Source organism: Octodon degus, unplaced genomic scaffold, assembly GCF_000260255.1.
Source record: "Octodon degus isolate 3935 unplaced genomic scaffold, OctDeg1.0 scaffold00042, whole genome shotgun sequence".
In the NCBI taxonomy this organism is placed as follows: domain Eukaryota; kingdom Metazoa; phylum Chordata; class Mammalia; order Rodentia; family Octodontidae; genus Octodon; species Octodon degus.
The window spans coordinates 12,846,902-12,870,277 of NW_004524618.1; the positions used below are offsets into that span (position 1 = coordinate 12,846,902).

At 45.5% G+C, this 23,376-nt stretch overlaps 1 protein-coding gene across 1 annotated transcript in view; it reads right to left on the bottom strand.

Moving 5' to 3' along the window:
- The window catches only part of LOC101589784 (guanylate cyclase 2G), a 46,630-nt gene extending 28,739 nt beyond the window's left edge, over nucleotides 1–17,891 (bottom strand). The window contains exons 1-12 of the mRNA XM_023715594.1: nucleotides 17,499–17,891; nucleotides 15,595–15,943; nucleotides 13,616–13,725; nucleotides 10,848–11,033; nucleotides 9,363–9,504; nucleotides 8,045–8,180; nucleotides 6,981–7,105; nucleotides 6,209–6,372; nucleotides 4,398–4,535; nucleotides 1,742–1,825; nucleotides 1,049–1,153; nucleotides 379–450 (exon numbers count right to left, since the gene is read on the bottom strand). Of these exons, the coding sequence (XP_023571362.1) occupies nucleotides 379–450; nucleotides 1,049–1,153; nucleotides 1,742–1,825; nucleotides 4,398–4,535; nucleotides 6,209–6,372; nucleotides 6,981–7,105; nucleotides 8,045–8,180; nucleotides 9,363–9,504; nucleotides 10,848–11,033; nucleotides 13,616–13,725; nucleotides 15,595–15,943; nucleotides 17,499–17,891 (2,004 nt within the window). The remainder of the gene's footprint in view (nucleotides 1–378; nucleotides 451–1,048; nucleotides 1,154–1,741; nucleotides 1,826–4,397; nucleotides 4,536–6,208; nucleotides 6,373–6,980; nucleotides 7,106–8,044; nucleotides 8,181–9,362; nucleotides 9,505–10,847; nucleotides 11,034–13,615; nucleotides 13,726–15,594; nucleotides 15,944–17,498) is intronic.
- Nucleotides 17,892–23,376: the final 5,485 nt, after the last annotated feature.

Here is a 23,376-nt window from a genome sequence, read left to right on the forward strand (position 1 = left end):
ACATAGACATAGACATAGACATAGATATAGATATAGATATAGATATAGATATAGATATAGATATAGATATAGATATAGATTGCCATGTTTGCCCAAAAATAAGACCTAGCAGAAAAATAATCAGACTTGAAAACTAGAGACTGAGAATGCCAGCCCCAGGGTGCCCTGAGACAGCAATTGAGACTGGGCATGGTGGCGCTTGCCTGTAATCCCAGTTCTTGGGATGCTGAACACAAGTGGATCACTACAAGTCCAATCTAGTAGTGAGACCCTAAACACCCTGTAGACCCTTCCCTAAAATACAAAAAAGAAAGAAAGAAAGAAAATGCCAGCCCCATCGCTATATTTGTCCTTCAAATAAGCGTCTCATATACTCACATTGACTATGTCATACGCAAATGAGATTTTGAATATCCAATCCATTTCATGATCTGAGTTTCTCAAAACATCCTAAAAAACATAATTCAAAGTATCAGTAGTGATTGAAGCTAAAGCACAGTGAGCATCAGACACTTAATAAGTTAACTCTAGTGTCTCTGATATTGTTGGCCAGAGCTGATATAATGTGAAAGAGAACACATTAAACTTAACTAAGTTGTAATCTCCCCATGAGATACCAGAGCCTAATTCAGTATTGAAAAGGTATGTCCATAGCCCCACCTAAGGTCCCCGGATCTCATTTGCCTCAGAAGCCAAGCAAGGTGGGGCCTGGTTAGTAACTGGATGGGAGAAAGGATACAGCCAAGTTTTGCCAGCACTTTGTGTCAGACATAAAGCTGATAATCATGTGGGCCCAAGAACACAGTTTGGGAACAGCCATAACATCTTACGAGAAGAAACCAAGCCCATAGCTCAGACCAAAGGGAACTAGATCCTTGGCAACTCCACCGCTAATTTGATTCCCAGCAGAAACTCAGAACAGATAATTCAGGTCTTGCAATTAGATTCTCCAGGGCAGCTGTCTCTGCATGGGCAGGAGAAAGCCTTGATAAGCTCTTTATTGGCTACCACTAACCAAACCTGAGTTAGCCTTGCCTAGTTTACTTACCTTAAGGCTTCCTCTTTTGCAGTACTGGGTGACAACACAAATGTTAGGTGGTTCGGTGCAAATACCAAAGAAGGAAACAAGGTTTTCATGTTTTAATCCACATACCTGGAAAAAATGACAAGAGCACACATAGAGGGTCTCTTGGAGCTGTGCCATGGGGGTGACACGTCTTTAGTTAGCTTTTTGAAAGACTTTGTGAGACAAGCAGTACTACTGTTCCTGCTTTATACATGAGGGAAGCGATGCCTAAAGGTAACAGAACTTGTTGGTAATCATTGAACTTAAAAGTAGCCAAGTTGGAAGGTGCCCAGAAGAATGGTCAAAGTCTAAACTTAGCTGTGAGTTATATTAAACCATGTCACAGTAACATGCCCCAGCCCTGTTTCCCTGCTTATAGATCTTGAGGCTAGTGTGCAGGGCTCATCAGTTATGAATACTGAACAAGAGGTCACACTCACTCCAGAGTACAAGCTCCAGGTTACTAAGCTGCAGCCACAGAGAGGGAGGGTGAAGGGCCAGAATTAAGGGCAGGAAAAATAAATGGGGGAAGTGGAGGCAGGAGGGATCGGGCTCCAGATGCCTGGGTCATATCTGAGGCATGCATCCTGGGCAGTTGGGGCATGGGTGGTGGGGCAGTTAGGGAAGGAATCTCCCCCCACCGTGCCCGTGGGAACTGGCAGAGAGGGGACTCACCAGCTGGGCTTCCTGCAGCACAGTCGGTTTCCTAACCCAGGCACCTGCTTGCTCACCAACGTGGTGGATGGCTACACGGTTTCCCTGGAATCAGACAAAGTGGAATGTTCTTAACTAAGGATGATCCAGATGCAACTCTGTTCAGAAAGGGTGAGGGAGGAGAGCAGGAAGACTCCCTACAAGAAACCCACACATGTGGGGGGAAGGCAGGATGCTCAGACTGCAAGCCAAGCCTCATGGTGCTGCCATGCTGTGTCCAAGCTCTGAGCAAGCTACTCAGCAGCAAGCCCCCACTTCACTGACATCAAAGCCCTGCACGGTGGGTTCAATTAGCCCACTTCTAGATGGGGTCACTGAGCTTGGGAGACTTGTCCAGGATTGCACACTGGTAAGCAATGCGGCCAGAACCAGTATGTCTGACTCTAAGCCCACACTCTCTCTACTAGGTGGTACTGTCCCAGTATTCAGAGCAATAATTATTCAGGTCATACATATAAGTCTGGAATCAGATGCCTGATTCAAAGCCCTGAGCCATCCCTGGATTTAACATGTCCAAGCCTCCATTTCCCCATCTCCTAAGTGGAGATTAGAATACACCAATCTAATAAAGTTATCATAAGGATTATAGCAGTCATAAAACATCACACTGGAAACTCAGTGCCTGGCACACATGAAGTTTTCAGTACGTGTCATCTCTTATTGTTACTAACTCTTAAATCTGCTTTTAGAATCAGTCATTCACCACAAAAAATATATTAATGTGTTAAAAAAAAATACTGAGTAGGAGAAAAGATAGAACTTGTTCCAGAGAGAAGGCAAGCTTCAATGAATTAAATGTCAGCCCCAGACCTGACACTTTCATTGTGAAGGTAACTGAAAAGGACTTGATAACATTTCCACAGAGGAAGGGATGCTGCGTTGGTACTCAGAAAAGGACAGTGAGAAGTAACCCTTATTCTGAGCTCTGCAGGATCAGAAGGGTCCCCACGGTCTGTGCAAGCAGAACAGACGTAGCCCAGGTCACACACGCATGAGTGTGAGACATGCGTGACATCACCCGCAAACCCAGTTGGCTGAGCATGAGATTTATGCTTCTAAAAGTAAGTTCCTGGGTTTGGAGAGATAGCTCAGTGATCTAAGAATCTGCCTGGCAAGTGCGAGGAACTGAGTTCAATCCCTGGTACCACATGCCATGCCAGTCCCTAAAACCAGGCATCATAACACACACCTGTAATCTCAGCACTGGGGAGGCTGAGACGCAGGGGGATCGCTGTGCATCTGAGCTTTAAATACATTTTTTAAAATTAATTAGAAGTAAGCTGGGGCCAGGTAGTCCCTAAGGATCTTGGCTAGATAGCCCAGGAGGCCTTTGTAGTTTAAAAACTTAAGTAGGAAAAAGATTCAGCTCCACAGGAAATGAGTTGGCTCCAACCACTCCAAACCCCAGTTTAAAGCAATGAGCAATTCTTCCCTTGCTTGGAGCTTTCTGCCTTTACTTTCCAGGCCCTCATGTAAAAGTTAAATAAATAAATACAGGATTTCTTTTTCTTACATTACCTTGCCCTAACAGGCTGGAATGTCGGAAGGATTTCAAAGCTCTCCAATCTGGGCTGTTGAAAGGAGGGAGCAAGAGGACCGTTCCTGCCTGGGAACGGTGTCGCAGCGTCAGCAGCTGCCCATGCTCACCCTGGAGAGCTCCGTGCCCACAGCCAAGGGAGTAAAGTACCAGGGACAGAGCAGCCCTCCCTCTAGGACTGTGCTGTCTGTTAAGGCAGCCTCCAGCCCCATGGGACTATTTCAACTTAAATTAAGAAAAATTAGCTAAAATATAAACTTTTATTAATGGAATTTTAAATCCCACTCCCAGGCACACACTAATGTTAAATCATCCTATGAGGCTGGTGACTAGACTATTGGATAGAACAAATTTGGGACACATTCATCTCCACAAAAAGTTCTAGTAAGGGACCGGGGAGATAGCTCAGCAGAACAAGTGCTTGCCTGGCAAGTGCAGGGTCCTGAGTTCAATCCCCAGTACCGCAAAAAAAAAAAAAAAATTCTAGTATGGATTATAATCTAGAAGCGATATAGACATCCACTGAGCTGGTTAGAAACACAGTCTCAGGCTCCACCCCACACTTACCTAGAGCCTGCATTTCTCAAACATTTCTTTAAAATAATAATTAATATATAATATTTGTATATGTTTATCTGCATTCTTTTTTCATGCATTTGGTGCAGGGTCTCACTACACAGCTCAGACTTCTAGTGATCCTCCTGTTTTCAGCCTCCCCAGCGCTGGGATTACAGGTGTGTGAAACCGTGCATGGACTCATTGCTGGCTGAGGGGGCCCAGGGGGGGGCCAGCACAGCATGTGGTGCCAGGATCAAACCCTGATCCCTACACTTGCTTGAGCAGGGCTCAGTCCGCCGAGCTATTGCACCAAGCCTTATCTGCATTCTTAATAAAATCCCCAAATGATTCCTATGCCCATTGAAGTTTGAGAGGCCCCCATCTGGAGGTACAAGACCACATTGGCTTTGGTGTGGCACAAGCCCTTCTATTCAGAATACCCTGCTGAACTGAAGGACCAGTGCAACATGGGACAGAGATATGCATTAAGACCTACATGCAGCCGTCTGGCCCCAGAAATACCTGGTAAAGCCCTATTGCAGCAGAAAGCAGCTCTTCCTCCTGCTGGCTCTCGACAAAGTAGCAGAGGTCCACAGAACTCATCCCACTGGACACATTGCTGAGCTCACTTCTGGACATGACTGTGGCTCTCCATGATGGCTGTAAACCAGATGTGATTCCGTTGAGTTCATGGTCCTCCACAGTGTGGTCAGGTGCAGAAGGGACCATGTACTTTATGACTAAGGAATAGAGCTCCAAGTTCACACGTTCAGTACTCTTTACTATTAGTACCTATTCATGGTAGCCAGGGATTACATTCCTTGGAGGGAGAGTAGGTATGTGTGTGTAACATCTTAATTATTTATTCACTCCTCCTCTCCTCCTCCCACTTCATTTCTTGACCCTCTTCCCAGTTGAGAGAGAACTACTTACTTCCTATTACTTAGCATTTATTTTGTTCTTTCTTATATTTTGGACTTCTCATAGAAGAGAAACTATGTGACATTTAGACTATGTGATGTATTTCACTTGACATAATGGCTTTGAGGTTCCTCCAATTGGTTCATCCAGTTCCATGAGGTTCATCCAATCCAATTCCATTTTCTTGATCCTTTCATCTGTTCCTGACCCAAAGCATGAGTACTTACCAGCTACCTAAGTCACTCTTGACATCTGGACCCTACAGAGTAGAGGAGATGAACAAGGTTCTGAGCTCAGGCTTCCCAGATGCAACTCCAGCTGTGGCACTTAACCAGCTGTGGATTCAAAATCATTTTCCTAAATGAACTCTCATTAGCCCTACACTGAATACTACCAGCACCTCCCCAGTATCTGGTGAAAGTCTTCAAAGCAAAGGAAGTCTGTATTTTAAGAAGACTCTTCCCTGGACCCCAATGGGCAAACCAGCCAAACCAACAGAGCCACCTGTGGTTGAAGAAGGAAGCAGAAGGTGATCTATTCCCTGCATGCATTTGGAAACAAGTAACTAATGAACCCCAGTCTCTTGGTTGTGAACATTCCACGGCTCCAAACCAGCCAGGCTTCCCCCACGTCAGCACCCTACATCCACGCACATCCTATGTGACTTCTCTCCCTGTCGCTGCAAGCAAGCTCACTCTGCCCAATGTCACATCTTCCCTGAGGCCTTCGAGATGCTGACAACTTCAGTCCATCCATCTACTGGGCTGTCTCACCACAGAGACCTCTGTGAGCACCTGTCTCCATCTGAGACCATCTCATTTGTAGGCTTTCACACACCTTGCATTATGCTTGGTCTGCAGCAGACAGTCATACGTGTTTGTTGTACAAATTACCCCCTTGTGTTAGAAGTCATCAGATTAGAAGAGCTAAAGTAATTTTTTGTTGTTCTTTTGAGACAGGGTTCTGCTATATAGTTCAGCTGTCATTGAACTCATTTTGAAGCCCAGGCTGGCCTTGCGCTCCCAGCAGTCTTCCCACCTCAGCCTCTTGAGTGCTGAGATTATGGGCATGCTCTACCATGCCCAGCTGGAGTTCATGCAATTTTTTAAAAAACGTACTTGCTCCCCAGGAAAGGATGCAGTACTAGAGCAGGCTATGTAATGCTCACACCTGCAGAGCAACAGAATTGACAGGAACTTTAAAGGCTATCAATCCTTTTTACAGAACCAAACACCAAATGTCAGAGAGGTGAAGTGATATTCTCAGAGATTTTCAGGCAGTACACATCCTTCCTGAACTACTTGCTTTCTACATGATCAGCCTCTTGCTGGTGTAAGGTCCTCTGTGAGGCCCCTTCCATGAGTCACCAGGAGTGACGAGGGAAGTGGGCTGTGGGTTGTGTGTGGCCTCACCTTACTCTGCGGCAGAATCGTGATGTTCTCGTAGTTGATTTGCCACCAGGGCTCTTTCTTTTGGCTCTGTAGCTTTCCCCGCTGAATCCTTAGAGCTAAGCCTACAATGGCAGCTCCCAAGATGATAACCAAGAGCATCAGGGTGAGCGCCACAACAGTCAAACCTGGGTGGAGAGACAGTCATTATTCAGACCTGCCAAAGAACAGAAGTGAGCCCAACAGGGGCCTGGAAGGCCGCCCAGGCATGCTCCAGCTTAGGACATCTGAGCTCCACTTAGACTCGGCCTCTTCTGGGACTCTCTCCCATAATACTCCTCCAGTTCCCATTGTAATCACACCCATCTCCCCATAAGTATAGAGACCTCCACTGTAGGCAAATAATAATGATGCCTTCTCACCATGACTGCTTTTGCTTTACCTTTACTGTGTTCTCTCCAAAGCATTGTTCTTCAGAAATGATTCTTTTAATTCCAGGACTTGGCTCCTAACCACTGAGCACCACCCTCCTCCACACTTTACCTGTCTCTTAGAGAACAAGTTCCTAAAACTCAAATCTCAAGAACCAGGCCTCCCTACTGCAGAGGTTCTCCATAGCAAAAGAGGGCTATGTTGCCCCTTAGCAGATATTTGGCAACATCTGGAAAAATTTTAGAAGGCAACCAAATGTGACAGCACATGGCTGCTCCTAGCACCTAGTGGGTAGCAGCAGAGAATACTGCTCAAAGCCCTACAGTGTGCAGGTCAGCCCCTTACTACTGTCTTCTCCAAGAGCTGTGCTTACCTGGAAAAGGAGGCTCCACTTTGCAGAATGTATTGTAAAATCCACAGCCAGGTCTGAGTTGGTTTACAGGGAGGAAGCCATGGGGCCAAGTAATGTTGGAGACATTCCTCAAGGGTCTTTCAAGAAGAAAAGGGACAAGGTCAACATCCTCTGGGTTTATTCTACTCCTCTCTACTTCAATTTAACAGGAACAACTGATACACACATGGCATTTACACACCTCTGCTGTCTGGTCCAAGGTTTCCACTTTCTCTAAAGTCTTCTAGTCCACTCTTGGCTAATCTAATTCCTGGAAGTCAACATCTTTTTATAGAGTGGAATAGTTGCCTCAAGTTTTGGATTAAACCATGTTTTTTGGTTAAAAAACAATGTGGCAATTCTCCATTCCCCTTGGCTTTGTAAACATGTTTGTCTGGACCGATCTTATTGTGTAGCCCTTGACATCTTGTCTTATGTGGAATATGCCTGTTCCTACAATCTGAGGACCAAGGTCACAGCAGATGCTTTGAGCCTGGCCCAGCCCACTTTGATACATTACCATTCCCTAAGAGAAAAGGAGAGGGAAGTATTAAGTGGATTTTGGAGGTGGCAGTAGTAGGGGCAAACAGAGGCTAGTTTAATTGTTATGTTTATTTTTTGTTTTCTCATTGATTTGTAGCCCAGAGATTTCTCCCGGGGCCTCTTGGGTACTTGGAGCCCAGGACAGCGCTGAGTGCTAATATCCACCTGTGTCTCCTCCTTCTGGAAGTCAGGCTGTGCAGGCCGGTGGCCTTGCTATGGACCCATTCCGCTAGGGGGCGCTGTGTTCTATCACCCCTTGAGGCCAGGACCTGTTTTACTGGGTCAGCAGAGGATGCCTCGCCCTAGGGGTATTGGGTTCTGATCTGGAATCTGAAATGGCTGCAATGGAGGACAAAGTCATGTTAAAGTTCCAAAGTCCGCCTTTGTGAGTTCAGGGAGCACCAGCCTACTTGTGGGGTGATTCTAGGGCCTGGGTCCCTGACCTCCCTCTCCTCCCAGAGCTCTTCCTGTAGGGTGATCAAAACTTGCAGTACCTGATCACTTTCTCATAACTGTCATAATGAAGGAAAGGGAGGAAAACAGATCCATTCCCAGATCTCCGCAGGGCATAGACAGAGTAATCCATGAGCCTTTCTCCCCGGGAGTCCACAAACACAGGGCCAGTTACTCCTGAAAAGAGAAGATTCAGAATAGGAGAGGAAAAGGAATAAGGGAGGGAGGGAGCGAGAGACAAGAGGAGGGAGGGAAAGAGAGACAGAGACTGACTGGCTCTTGGCTAGAAATGGCACGCTTCCTTGACCCGAGTCCACAGCCCTTTCCCATGAAATGCCAGGTGAGAGGTTTCAACCATCTCAAGGCATTTTAGCCAAGATCAACAGGCAGCATGCAGGGCAGAAGACAGTTCAGCAGCAGCCTTCTGGTTGGGCTTTAGGGCCACACTAGACAGGGGGTGTGTTTTGCTGAGCCTATGCAAAGAAAGGTGGCACAGTCTGTAGTTAATTTACTGAAACCACAAACAGTAAGATGTGACAGTGAGAGGCCCAGAAGCCACTTGGCAGCAGTGGGCTGGGAGCTATCTCCTCTGGGTCCCGCTGCTCCAGCTGTCAGGCCCCAGAGCTACACAGCTTTGCGAGCTTCCCTCTCAGGCTGTGCCTTCCCTCCAGGCTTGGGTATGCACGGAGCTTGGGCAATGCCCTCGGCCCCCAGCCAGCAAGTTCCTTGTTCTTGTGTACAAATCTCTCAACCCCACTCACTAGTACTCACATCGTGCTGCCGGTGACAGGACACAGCAGTAGCATTTATGAAGCACCTACAATGGGCTGAGCATTGTTATGAGGTGAGCTGGGGTCTAGTTCCAGTTGATCCTGTGGAGGAGGCGCCATCACCCACTCTGGGCAAGGGGGCACTAGAGCCGCAGTGCCTGGGTACCTCCCCGGCCAGGCGAGGCAGAGGTGGAGCGCAGCCCCAGGCACCCTGGGCTCTGCAGTCAGCCCCGCCTCCTGCCCACACAGGCGTCAGGAGAGTCCGGCCTCCAGCCCTTAGTTTTATTTGTGATGGCTGCAGCTAGAAACCAGCTGAGTGAGAGCCAACCTGGGGAAAAGGGGGCAAGGGGAAGGAGCCCAGAGGCCTCCTCCAGTGGGAGGGACAGGTGAGTGGGCCACGGCAGCTGGGGGACTTGAACGCCAGCCACACTTACAAAAGGCTGGGACCTGCCTGAGAAAAGTGAGTACTGTAGCTCTAGCTCAGTGTGCGGCAGGCCTGTGATCACTCACCTGCAGCTCAAAGGCCACAGGGATGGGGGCAGCAGCTGAGTTCAGGACCCCTCTCCCCCAGCACCATGCCGCTGCTCACCCTGCAGTAGAGTCTGATTGGCTCTCAGGGTGCTGAGCAGCTCCCGCCCATCTCGAAAGTCTCTCCCAGCCTTTATCGTTTCTTCCACTGCCCAAGCGTAGAGCAGAAGGGCATCATGCAGGTAGGCAGCATAGGGGCTCACCTTGGAGAAGAAGGGAAGGCAGCGAGGATGGGCCTGGGCCTCCATCACTTGACTAGGAGTCCCTCCACCCTGTGAGGGCTGACCTGGCCCATGTTCTTTGTCCAGATCCCAAGAGGGGAGGCCATCTCCAGCCTGGGCCTGTACTGCTGAAGTTGGCTGTCCCCATCTCCACCTCTCCTCCCGTGCCTCAGTTTCTCACTTAGATCTCATGATCTGTCCACTCAGGAGTGACTCTGCAAGCCATAGCCAGCAGAGAGGATGCTTTAAGTGAAAGAGGAAGAGTTTGGAGCCAGTCTGCCTCTGCCACTTCCTGGCTGTGACACCAGAGTAAGTTTTGTAATCTCTGATTATAAAATGGGATCAAAACCACTCTATGAAACATGAAGACAGCTAAGTCAGGTAAACTACCCATCACAATGCCTGTGACCAATAGTAGCTCTTCAAAACATGCTCTTCTATTGGTTTAGCCAATGACAATGCAAGCACCTAGTGAGGGCTAGGCACAGTTCTCCTACAGCAGCTGGAGCAGAGCCGATAGTCAGTAGACTGTTCCCCAGTCAGTCACTCACCGATCGTCAGGTCTTGGATGTTAGGCTCACAATTAGCCCTCGATTCTAATCACGCCCAGTTCTCAGCTTGATCCTGCACTGAAAGTGGCTCCAAGTCAGCCTACCATTAGCTCTGAAAAATCCCCTATGGAAGTCGCTTTACTGCATCATTCATGCATGAGCCGACTCCCACTGGCTGATATGCTCTTCTGACTCTCCCTGCAGCCCAGCTGCTCTCCTGGCCTTGACTGTCCTAGCCCCGTGTCTGGGACTGCTCCTACCTAGCTCTCCAGCCAAGCATCTTACAGGTGAAGGCAACAGACCTGACCTGAGTACCGGCTGATATCTGTTCAGCTATCTCCACCTGGTATGTTGTTAACTCCTTAGAACCACAGCCTGGGTGTTAGATGCCATTAGCAGATGAAGAGACAGAGGTATAAGGACATTAAGCAGTTGACTCCAAACTTCCATGGTTACTTAATTGCAAAAGTAGGATGGAAGCCCAGGGACCTGACTCCAAAGGTCCGTGGCCTTCCATCCCATAACTTCTGTCCCCCTCTGTGTTTGTGGAGTGTAGATTTCACAGGAAAGCATCAAACCAGTGTTTATTTTGGACCTTGGGAATGAGGAAGAGTGTGTTTGTGTGTGTGTGTGTATGTGTGTGTGTGTGTCTGTGTGTCTGTGTGTCTGTGTGTGTGTCTGTGTTTATGTTACGGGGTGGGGGCAAAAGAAAGATAATAAGAGAAATGAAAAGTCAAATACAAACAAGGTCAAGGAATGGAAGGTGTGGCTGACCTGGTCCTCTGAGGTGATGGTGCTATGGAAAGGGGGCCCCCGCAGCCTCTGGTACACTTCTTTGAGGAAGTTGTCCTCTTCAGGGCCTTCCCTATAGGAGCCCAGGGTGATGAGAAGCACTGACTCGTAGACTATCGGGAAATGTGTCCCCTTCTGATTTGTCAACAGCTCCTTCCAAAACCTGTCCTAAACAGTAATGAAATGAATGTCACCACTCTTCTGTAGGAGATGGGAGCTGCATGTGAGGCAAAACTGAACTCGAACTGCTCCACACTAGTCCTTGGAAACACAGTGTTTCCAGGAGGCCTGCAATACAAGGTCCACATTTCCTAGCCAGCAGAGAAGCAGGGGGAAAAAAAGCCAAAAAAGAAATGAAAACCAAAAACATACCCAGGGCATCAGGCAGCTAAGATACAGAAAGCTCCTAACAATGAGCACAAAAGTTCAAGGGTTTAGGATTATCTATCCTTAGTCTTCTCATTGCTTAAGTATTTTGTTACCATTTCCTATATCATCACCTGCACTCTTACTATCATGAATAATATGTATTCACTCATTGCATATTTTCTTTCTTTTTTTTTTTTTTTTTGGTGGAACCGGGGATTGAACTCAGACCTTTGCACTTGCCAGGTAAGTGCTTATTCCACTGAGCCATCTCCCCGGCCCCTCATTGCATATTTTCAACAGCTCCCTCTCTCCCCACCCTGAAAGGTAACCAAACAATAGGCAGGTACAAAGGTGTGTGTGTGTGTGTGTGTATGTGTGTGTGTCTGTGTCAGTGACTGTGTCTATGTTTTGTGCTACACTGTGGTTCTGAACTTTCATTTTTCTCCCACTTTATCCTGCCCTGGGAATATTGCTATAGGATAGGTTGATGCATTCTTTTTAGAAGCAGCATGAATTCAATTTGCATGGAATTTGCGTGGTGTAGCAGTGCATTTTTAGTTCAATGCTCTTCCTGCCATGTCAAACTAATTGGAATGGATCATCAAGGTCTAGGGAGGAAGCAAGAGGGGGTGGAATAAAAAGAGCCGATGGGAGGATACGCTGGCAAGTCTGGCACATATTTAGAATTCCAGCTGTGACCCGAAGGAATCTGAGATTCTTTTAGCCATCTAAAATATTTCACAATAATGAAAAGAAGTCTGTGACATTATTTTATCTTTTCCTTTACTTCCCTTTGCTCCAGCTGCTTATGATCATGTAAAACAAGCTCATTTTAGAAAGCTAAAGCTTCTGGAAAAAAATTATACAACGTGCCCTTAGCTCAAGGCAAATGCTTGATTGAGTGTCTGCAGGAAGACGTGCTGACGTGCACAGACGCCAAGTCCAGTCTGCATTGGGCTAGAACACCTGCCCTCCCTCATACTAGCTGTACACCTGGGGCAAGCTATGTAAACTCCATGGGCCTCAGTTTCCCCTTCTTAATGACATACCTACCCCACAGAGTGCTGGGATTGGAAATAAATTATAATATATCAAGCACTCATAGCGAGGCCTAGCACCTCGGAAGAATTCTCTAAGACAGGGCTGGGTGGGGCGAAGGACAAAAGCCCCAGTTTGGAACACCAGCTATGCAACTTGGGAGTGCTGAGGACTTAGACAGGTGCTCTACTTAGCCAATCCTTGGCTTTTCTAGTTACAAGTTCTATGTTCATCACATCTATCTTCTAAGGCTGTTGGAATTATTACGTGCAACGATACACATAGAATCTGCCTCACAGCGCCACTGGGCCCTCGTGTCCAACAATGCATTTGAAATGTGCAACTCAGTACCTGTGGGAAGCCCATAGTACTAAGGCTAGTTCTTTCATTACCAAAAAGCCAAACTGCCTACAAATACCTGTTATAGGTTAAGGCTAGAATGATGGGATGACGGGGTGCTATGCTTATCAATGGACTTATTCATGGGTGTGTTCAGCAGTTCATGTGCTACTGGAAGGCTGGGCCTATTTAGAGAAATAGGTCACTGGGACCATGATGTGGGAGGGCGTGGTCCTGTCCCTGATCTCTTGCTCCATCCTCCTCTTTCTCCTCTTCTCTCTCTCTCTCTCTCTCTCTCTCTCTCTCTCTCTCTCTCTCCCTCCCCCCCCCTTCTGCCCCATACTGGGAATCAAACTCAGGACCTTGCATTTACAAGGCAAGTGCTGTGCCACTGAGCTCTATCCCCACCCCCATCTCTCTCCCCCTCCATCTTTCTGCTTCCCTGACTGCCATGAGATGAGCAGCCTTCATCCACCGCACCTTTCTGCCATGCTGTTTTTGCCTCGGAGGCAGCCACCCATGCACTGAACCTTCTGAAGCTGTGACCCAAAGTAAAGCTCTCCTTTAAGTTGTGACTGCTGGGTATTTTGTCTCAGCAGCAAGCAAGTACGTAATACATCACCTCCTTGAACCCGTATGTTACTCTCTCCAGGCCCTTGTTAGGGCTTTACTTAGTAGGGGCAGAGGGAGGTGGCTGAGGAAGAAAAATGAGAGCCATTTGTCTTTGAGAGTCCTATGGGAAGATGTTGTCCACCTTCAGAAATGATGATAGTTCTTCAGCTGGAGTCTGCTGACCTGGAGTGCAAAGTGGAGTCTCCAGAGCCTCACTGGAGACCTGGCCTGGCCTCTCACTAACTGTGCAGAAGAATTCTGGGTACATTCTTTCAGCTCAGTGCTAGTGCCTTGATTTTAAGATGCAGGCTCAAAAGTGCCTACCTCTGAGGTTTGTAATGCCGATCTGGTGAACTAGGCTATCTTGACACATAGACTAGGTCAACACCCACCTCCAGCTGCTGCAAAATGATGAAGACAAATTCTCCAGTGCTGAGTCCCAGGTTCTCTGCAGCCAGCAGAATAGTCTTTGCATCCTCTGAGCTGCAGATCAAGACGATAACTACAAGAGGGGAAACAAGCCAGCCAGTTATACACGCTTGCATGTACTCACACTCTCTCTCTTTTTAAAGCCTAGCCTAAAGCCACTACAAACAAGGTGCAAACTTTCTTTTGATGAACCTGCTTCAATAAAGAAATGTTTAAAGGGCCAGCAAAATAGTTCAGCAGATTAAAGCACCTGCAAACAGGCACAGGGGCCGGGGGTTCAATCCCTGGGCCTGCCATGCCAGCCCCACCCCTGGGCATGCTAAGATGGTGATTGAGACTGGGCACGGTGGCACATGCCTATAATCCCAGCTCTTGGGAGGCTGTAAACAGGTGGATCACTACAAGTCTGATCTAGTAGTGAGGCCCTGAACACCTTGCAGACCCTTCCCTAAAATACAAAAAAAAAAAAAAAAAGAAAGAAAAAATATCTAAACCACACCCAGTGTTTATTTCTTAAACCAAGCCCACAGCATACAAACTGACCACTTTTACCCCACAGAAGTTGACGTTTTTCTGGCAGTCCTTGCTCCTCTGCCACAATGCACAAGTCCAAAATGTTTGAGACCATTTCCGTGCATTGTTTTCTTCCATTTAACTCCTTCCCCCCCAAAAAAAATCCAGACTAACAGGCAGATAGATCTTTCTTAAATGAGAAGAGGACCAAGAGATGGAGGAGGGAAGGGAAAGGGAATGAAGAAAGGAATTAGGATCTGCTATATACATGGATCAGCTCCATACAAGGAATGCAAGCATCATTTACTGAGATGTGTGTGAACATAAATTTTAAAAACCAAAAATAAAATAAAATACCCCCCCCCCAATCGACCTGGCTTGTGATTCATCATCCGTACCTCAGCTAAGAGCAGATTACAGAGCATCAGAAGCCAAAGCCTTTCAGCTCTCTGAGCTGGGATGGGCCGCAGAGAAGTAGCCATGATGTTAATCTCTCACTCAATCACAGCATCATTCACTTTGAGGACATACGATTGAACTCCTGATTTATTTTTTAGATTAGATGAATAATAATGTATTTATGTAAAGGCCAACCATGTGTTAAGCACTGTGTGAGGCTATGGCAGGCGCAAGGCAGAAAGGCCTGAGGAGTCACAGACAGATAGACAGACAGACAGACAGACAGACAGACAGACAGACAGTGTACAAGCAGAAAGATTGCAGTGCTCACTTAAGGCTCTCCTGGTAGCGAGGGAGGAGAGGAAGGATGCCATGTCCTAAATGGAGAAGGGAACAACTCCACATCAGATAAAGAAACTGTCCCTGGACAGCAGGGCAGTGCTGGGCGGGGAGTGCTGTGGACAGCGCTCTCGGATGAGCCTTATAGTCCCGAGGCCATGAAGAGCTTAGTTTCTTTAAAGAACAGAGTCAGTGACTGAGAAAGCGCCTTCTAAGTCGTACCACCATGGAAGCAGCTGCTGCCATCTGTTAATAAATTGCTTGTCCACACAGGTGAGTGTGGCCTTCCTTCATCCTGGCCTTCATCCGAACAAGCAAGGATGCAATAAGATATCTCAGGCACAGAGAGGTTGAAGCTTTGGGCCAGGAGAACAGAGCTAGCAAGTGTTGGGCATTGAAATCCAATGCTCTGATCAGCTACCAAAGCAAAGGCCAGGACCTGGCCCCCTGGAATGTGCTTCTAGAACCATTTTCTGCATCATGACACCTGACATTTCACTGTAGACAAAAAAAAAAAGTGGTATCAAGCAAATTAGGAAATTACTTTCGTATATCACTAATTTTATACTCTGTTTCTATTGGATTTTTATACTCTTAGAAAAAAGTAAGAGTTCTTGCTTTGTTCTTTTTAAACATCTGTTTGTCCTATTTCTCTTTTCAAGCACATGCCATGGAAGACTCATCTACTCACCCCTGGCCAGTGACGACATGTTCCTGAGAGCCTCCTGGAGGAGGGCGGGCTCACGGCTGGTGCATCTCATGCTGGCAGCGATGGTGAAATGGGCCTGGAGTTCGTTCTCTACGATGGTCCACAGTTTATCCAGCTCATCCCAGGAGGAGGCCGAAGAATAGCTCCCAAACATGCCAATGTGCTCCCAGCCCAGGTACCAGAGACTTTTCTGGAGCACATCACCAATTTCCTGCTTGGGTGGCACAAGTGTCACACAGGTGTCATACAAAAAGTGGTTTTCCAGTATTGCCATTTGTCCAACAAAGTCAAACACGGGGATGTTCCACTCAGAGGCCAGCAAACCAATAACCTTAAAAGTAATGAGAAGGATATCTTTCCATAATGCAATGTATTTTACACTCAAACCACAGTATAAAGTATTGGCATAACTTGGGACTTAGTAAATCTCAGATCACAATGGACCTTCTCTTATGGAATACTGATGACAACGTGTTGAATCCAGTTTTCAGAAGCAATACCTCAGAGGACGAGGATAACAAAGGCAAGGATTTATTGAGTGTTTGCTATATGCCAAGCACTCTACTAAGAGACTGTATTTTTCATCTTTTATTCATTTCTATTAGGTAGGTGTTAGTCTCATTTTAGAAATAAAGACATGGAGACATGCAGATGTAAGTTACACAGCTAATGAACAGTAGAGCATTGTTGAAACTCAACATTACACATGAGCTTCCTACACATCACAGAGAGCTTTGGAAACCTTGTTCTTAAAGAAGCTTATGGCCTACAGGAACTAAGCTGTATAAAAATAGCTGTAGAATTAAAAACAACCTACAGGATTTACAGAATGTATTTATAGGAGTTTAGGGAACTAGCAAATTACTTTAAATTGAGGAATTAGGGATATGGACAGTAGGGTGTCCCAATACTTGAGGCTGACCTTGAAGAAGAGGTAAGCTTCAGACAGACAGAAGGATGCCCATGGGGAATTCTAAAACAGACCAAGATTCAGATGAAAGTGTAAATGTGAACGTAATCTTACAGCACCAACTAATGATAATCTGAGATGTTGGGGAGAGAGACCTGTGATGCTCCTACATCATCACACTTGGCAGCAACATCTCTCAGAAGATGCAATTCTCTAGGACGTTGACCATGTTCATCTCACTGACCGAATACGAAGCACTCATGTCCCTCTTTCTCTGGCTCTAGCTCAAAGCAATCCATCATACTTTATTCTTTCACATTTACTTTCACAACTACTGAATAATATATTACGTATGCCAAAGAAAAACCTCCTCAAACATTGATAACTTGATATTTAAAACCACTCGTTTTCATTGTAATTTTCCTGAGCCACGTGGCTGACAGCCTAAGAGTGAACAATAGTCTCTACACAGAAGCACCAAGTTCAATCAGTCAACCAGAGAAGGAAGAGGAGATACGAAGGAAGAGTTTTTTTACTTAGAAGGCTTTTTTAATGAGAATATTGGGTCAGCGAGATAGCTCAGCAGACTAAGCAACTGCTTTGGCAAGCACACTGGTCCTGCATGCTGTGCCGGCCTGCCCCTGAGGTGCTTTGAACTAGCAAATGAGTCTGGGCGTGGTGGCGCACACCTGTAATCCCAGCGTTGGGAAGGCTGAAAACAGGAGGATCAGTACAAGTCAGAGCTGCATAGTGAGACCCTGTACCAAATACATTTTTTTTAAACGAGAGAAAGAATATTAGCTATTTTAGCTACATGATAAAATTACATCCAGAAAATAGCACTCAAGCCTTATACAGTTACATTACAACAATGAGATCTTTATGAAAAGGTTATTCCAATCTGTGCTACCAAGTTCTAGACCTTCTGTTCCAATGGAAAGCCAGCCACCATTTTTTAGAAGGTTGAGTACTCTACCTCTGCTGCTTCTGGGCATGCTGGTCCAAACAGGGCAGCAATCTGTTCTTTCTGGACCTGGTTGATGAACGCAGCAAGAGACTCCTTGGTGCTGCAGGCTGAGTTGGTAGAAATGAACTCCCAGCTGAGGTTTCCAAGTCCCACTGGCTTTGCATTGACCTTGTCCAGGGCAATCTGGAGGCCTGCCCCCAGCCTCTGCATGCTAAATGGGTAGGAGATGTTCCACGGGGCATGGAAGCCCACAGTGAGTTTAGCAGCTTCAATCCAAGTCACCAGCATAGTGGCAAACAGCGTCAGCACTAGTGCTGTGTGGTCTATGTGGCATTCTGTCCCCCAACAGAGCCTTGATTCTAGAGGTGCCTTAGGACCTATCCTGAGAGCCATGGGTAGCATCTAACACAAGACACTGCAGAACATTGAAAGGCTCAGCCTCCTGATCACTCCTGCCAGGAATTTATAGGACAGTGAAGTGGTCCCTGGGGACTGCAACTGGCTTTCTATTCAGTGCCACTAATTAACTGAAAGTCTTCCTGAGTTTGTCCTCACATGATCCAGAAACAGCAGACTCATAGAAAAAGGCAGAGCAGGGAGTCATCAAGGCCTTGGTTATTGATCCAGGGACTCTATTCATGGCCTTCATGTTCCTGGGGGAATCACATGACCCCTTTTCACCCGGTAAAGTAGGAGTCTTAGGAGCCACTCCAATGTCAGATGGCTTGGGCTAGACTTTTGAGTGTACCAACTATTACCCGTGTGACCTAGAATACCTCCCCTGTGTAAAAATGCGACAAAATAAAGTCTTCCCTACACTGATCTGTTGAGGATTTAAAGTGCTAATACAAGTCTAGACTTTGGTAAAATGTCTTCCCAAAGAGCCATTTCAGCGGTGATTTGATAATGGTGGTGGTGATGATGTAATATAATGATAACAGTTAATAGTGATGAAGAGTATCATGGTTATAATGACAATTACTATCATTATTGAGTGTACTTTATAGGAACTTTTCCTAGAATGAGAGTGTTAATCACTGTGAAAAGATTTCCTCATAACCAAGCATGGTCTGTTTCCTTTGCCTGGGCTTAAGACACCATGGATTGGCCACTCATGGGTGAATAGTGACCCTCAGTCTACATGGGTCAGGGACAGGTCTTCATTTTCCGATGGATCACAGGGTTGGTGGCCCTCTTGAGAAGCCAATGCTGTCCCCAGGCATAAGGGCCCACTCATGAGCCAGATGTAGCCTACAGGACTGAATTGTCATCTGTCATGGACTTTCTTATGGTTCTGTCTAGCAATGAAGGAGCTGGCATCTCACACTCACCTCAAGATTAGGTGCTTTAGCATGGTATATGTTGTGCGATTCTCAAGACTTGACCTGTATCACTCTCTCCTGGTGTTAGAAATACAGATTCCAAGGCCCCAGTGCAGCCTTCTAAACTAGAATATTTTGCAATTGCTCTGGGAATCTGCACTGCATCTGTATCCCTAAATCAACTAATTTTGAGAAACCATGACAGTTTGAAGTGAGAGGGAAAGAATAGCCAATAGCCATTGTCTACTTGTTTTCCTCAAATAGGATTAAAGACCTGTAGTCCTGACATATCTCAGAGGGACATCTCTAAACCAGTGGCGTAGGGAGATTGCTTCCCTCCAAGTCAAATTCAGTATAACTGCTTCTTCACTGAGCTGTAGCTTCTTTAGACCAGTCAGTTTACAAAATCCTGAGTACAAAGATTCCTTGCTAAAGCCAACATTTTGGCCCTAGCCTTCCAAGGTCAATTAAGACTCAGGACATATGAGAACTTGTAATGTAACGTTATGTAACTCAGTAGTGTCCCAAATTTTCTGATCAAGGAGATTATGGGGCCAAAGAGGAAAGTGATCGATGATGTAGAGTGTGCCTAAGGAGAGTCACATGGAGAGAAAACATTCTCTCAGGCTTTCACAGAGAGCACATTGGCCAAGCAATGGCCGTGACTCATCCACATGGCTGACACTGACAAAAGATCTACAATCTGAGGTACAGGATCTCAGGATAAATCCTGAGGGGATTTCACTGACCTTATCAGACCCAAAAGCTACAACTCTTGTTGCATAGGTCCTGCTTTACCTTGGTCTTAAACATCCAGCAGAAAAGTACAAAAACAAAGTATAAGTAAAGCCATGCTGTTATGTTGAGCTGCAGGGGGCGCAGGTCAACAATTTCTGACATTGCAGTGAAGCAGAAGACCCAGTACTCTTATGGACTACTGGACTCTTTTAGAATATTTTGCTGAGTTAACACACCTATAAGATCCAAATAATGGAACTTAACAAAATAAGGGGATACAGATGAATGTCCATTTTGTATCTGTGTACTCAAAATGGCTAGGATAGATGTATAGTTACATTCTCTTGATGAATAGAGTGATTTGTTCTAATAGTGTTTGTAAATAGGATATCATGTCCACATCTTGTACAGCAATTAACCACTAGGAAGAATGTATGCAATGTGTTAATTATTGAAACTGTCCTACCGATTTGGTTTGAAACTATCTTATTGCTATTTGTTTCTCAATAAAATTAGGGGGAAAAAAGATTCCTTGCTGTAATACAGACAGAATACAGTGGATCTTTTTTGGCTCAGATGTATGTCAGATATACTACATAGTCTTGGATGAGTCAGTTAAATCATTTCCTCTGTTTCTTCAATTTTAAAATAAGCATAGTATATCCTTCTCAGAATGATATTGCAAGATATTGTGAGATTACATTATTATCATACCACCCTGTACAGCATTGGTAAGATAATTTGGTCATTACAAAAACTATTATCTCAAAACTATAATGCTGGTAACTATATTATTATACATGTATTCCCTCTCTGGGTAATCTTTGATTCTTTGTGCATTTGAGTTGCTTTTCTCCTGAGAATCTTTGAGGCAAGTAACTGCATGTCTGTCTTTGGAGACTCACATCCAACACAATGTTGGATAAGCACACAAGTTTCTTTATGTAAGCACACAGACTTATACTGATCATCAATATAATTATAAATATTTTGTGCTCTAAAGTGCTTACAAGTGAGCATAGCCTAAACCAGAAGATATTACCAATGATGTTTGGTGTTAGTGGGCATTTAAGAAACAGATTTATATTGCTAGTAGCAGTGTTACTTACAGAATTTTTTCAATAACATTCCACAAACCTTAAGAACTGTGCATTTTTGACTCAGAAATTCCAATTTTGAGGACTGAATATAAACAAATAGGATCATAACAGATTTAACCCCAAATAGACACATTTTCCAACACACACACACAAAAAAAAAGTAGACAGAAACTCTTTAGGGGACTAGATAAATGTGACTCTACAGTCATTTAACCCCAAAATCATTAAAAATAATTTTTCAAAAAATTTGGTATGAGTCCTGAACCCAGGGCCTCGTGTTTGTTAGACAAACCCTGCACCACTGAGCTAAAGCCTCAACTTCAAAAATGATATTTTAAAAAATGACATTTAGGGAATGGAAATTATGGTTAGTGTTTCCCTTGCTTTGCTTATTTTTTTCTGCCTTAATATTTGCAATAAGGAAGAACGTAATGTTTTAATTTAAAAAGTGAAAGTGTAGGGTATGTCAGTTGTAACTTCTCTAAGAAGATGAGAGACAGAAAAGAGGGTTTTTTTGCCTACTTGTAATAAAGCGAGATAAAACCAGACAAGTCTGTAACAACTTGTCTTGTTCTTCTGCAAGAGCAGGAAAGGCAAGAGGCATGAGTACACATCTCCTGGTGTGTTCTGGGAAAATGCACCAACTTCGGTTTCCCTCAGCAAGACCATGCAAGCCTCATTTCCATATCGGTGAAGTGGAGAAAGGGCAGAAGACTGGTCCCTCGGATCTGACCCCTACAAGCCCAAGGCCCTGGTGGATTCTTGAATACTACTGCATGTCCTGGTGGTTGATGGCAGCAGGACAGGTCTGGCTTACAAGTTTTTAAAGGGAACATTCTTGAAGTTCTACTTGAAAACTGAGTTGGACAAGAGCTGAATCAAATTTCCCCTTAAGGTCAACATTGAACCTAACCATGGATTTGGGAGATCTGTTCAGCCAAGGTTGGAAGAGCTGATGGAAGCGGAGTCAACATTGAACTTGGATATTTCATATCTTAGGCCTGCAGCAAAGCAAATTCCTCAGGATTCCAAGCCAGTCCTTTAGATAATCATGCATGCACATGCTACTTCCAGAAGTCTGAGGTCAAGATATGGCCCCTGATGACAGATAAAAGCAGTCTGGTCTTATTTCTAGTAGTGATTGTACAAGAGGAAGAAGTCCCCCTCCTGTGGACTCTAACTGTCTGCTGTGAGCCTCGACTACCTGATATTTACCCTGCACCGCCCAGACTTGTTTCCACAAGGAATGAGTGTTTAGTGCCTGAGTGTATACTTGGGAAAAGCTAGAAGATTGGTCTTGACCAAATGCCAGATTTGTGAATATTCATTTCCTAGTCTCTGATACTGTCTCCCAGATTACTGCTCTACCCTTTCACTATAAGGTGGTAGCACGAAGGGCAAAAATCTCTCAGAAGGGAACAGGAAGGAGGGAAAGATGCCTGCTCCCATGCTCAATATCCAGTGACACTTAATGATGAACAATGATGCTATTAATACGAAGCTACTTCCATATAATTTTAGGTTTTCCAATCACCTATTGCTGTCGTAGTGTCCCATATACTGAGTGAATGTGTCTTAATACAGCTTTCTCTGCTGATGACATGACTTTGAACCATGAGAATGTTTCTCCATCTGCACCAGTGTGTGACCTGTGTGTCACCAGGCCTGGCGTCTGGCCCTTCTCTCTGGTGTGCAGCCATCAGCGTCAGGCAGGATGTCCCTCTGGCTCCTTTATCCTGTTCCACATCTTGTCCGGAGACACCAAAGCCCTCCCACTTCCTGGAATTTCCTCTGCTCTTGTTAAAGGCTCCCAACTAGTTTTCCAAGCAGGCACTCAGCTCTGCCCATGCTGTGAGGCCAGGGAACCAAGACTGCAAAGCAAAGGATGATGTAGTCAAAGGCTTGGCAGAGGTGTTGGCATCCGCTCAAAGTACTGGTATTCCCGCTTGTGACTCAGGGTCAATGGCCCTGGCCACTACTCTCCTGTAGGAAGCAGTGCTGAAGAATGTTTGTCAGCATCAGTTCTGCAAAGAGACTTAAGCTAGTTTGGACAAGTTATATGTTATCTGAACTTCATTCTCTTCATCTGTTATTGCCCTAATTACCTATGAGAGGATTAAATGGTGTAATAGACACATAACACACAGCGTAGTGTTGCAAGGGGCTGCTATTGCCATCAAGAAGAATACAGGGGCTGGTGAGATGGTTCAGTGGTCTAAAGCACCTACTTGGAACAAGCTTCGCAAAGCACAGGCAACCGCAGTTCAATCCCCCAGCACCACATGCCAGCCAGCCCCGCCCCCTGGTGGGCTGAGCTGGCCACACACACACACACACACACACACAAATAAATAAATAAATAAATTTTAAAAAAAGAAGAAGAATACAAACACTGCTAGGTGGATGCTGTGTTCACCCACAGCAACCAGTTATAGTTGCTGTGGAATCCAGAGGAATGGGTAAAAGACACCATGGACACAAGTTTCTGAAGATGCCTGGATCTATAGGTTGTAATGTATACATGCACCTGCAGAGAGAGCTGTCAAACCATCAGTGTGGAGCTGTAGCTCTGGCCACTCACTGGGAAGAGAAAGAAAACAAGTCCTGAGGCAGTTACAATACATTTGTTTGTCCACTGAGAATAGCATTACCTTGTGCTCATACTCTACAGGCATTAAGTCAAAGAACTTTTGGCTTCTAGGGCCAGCCAAATAGCTCAGTGATTAA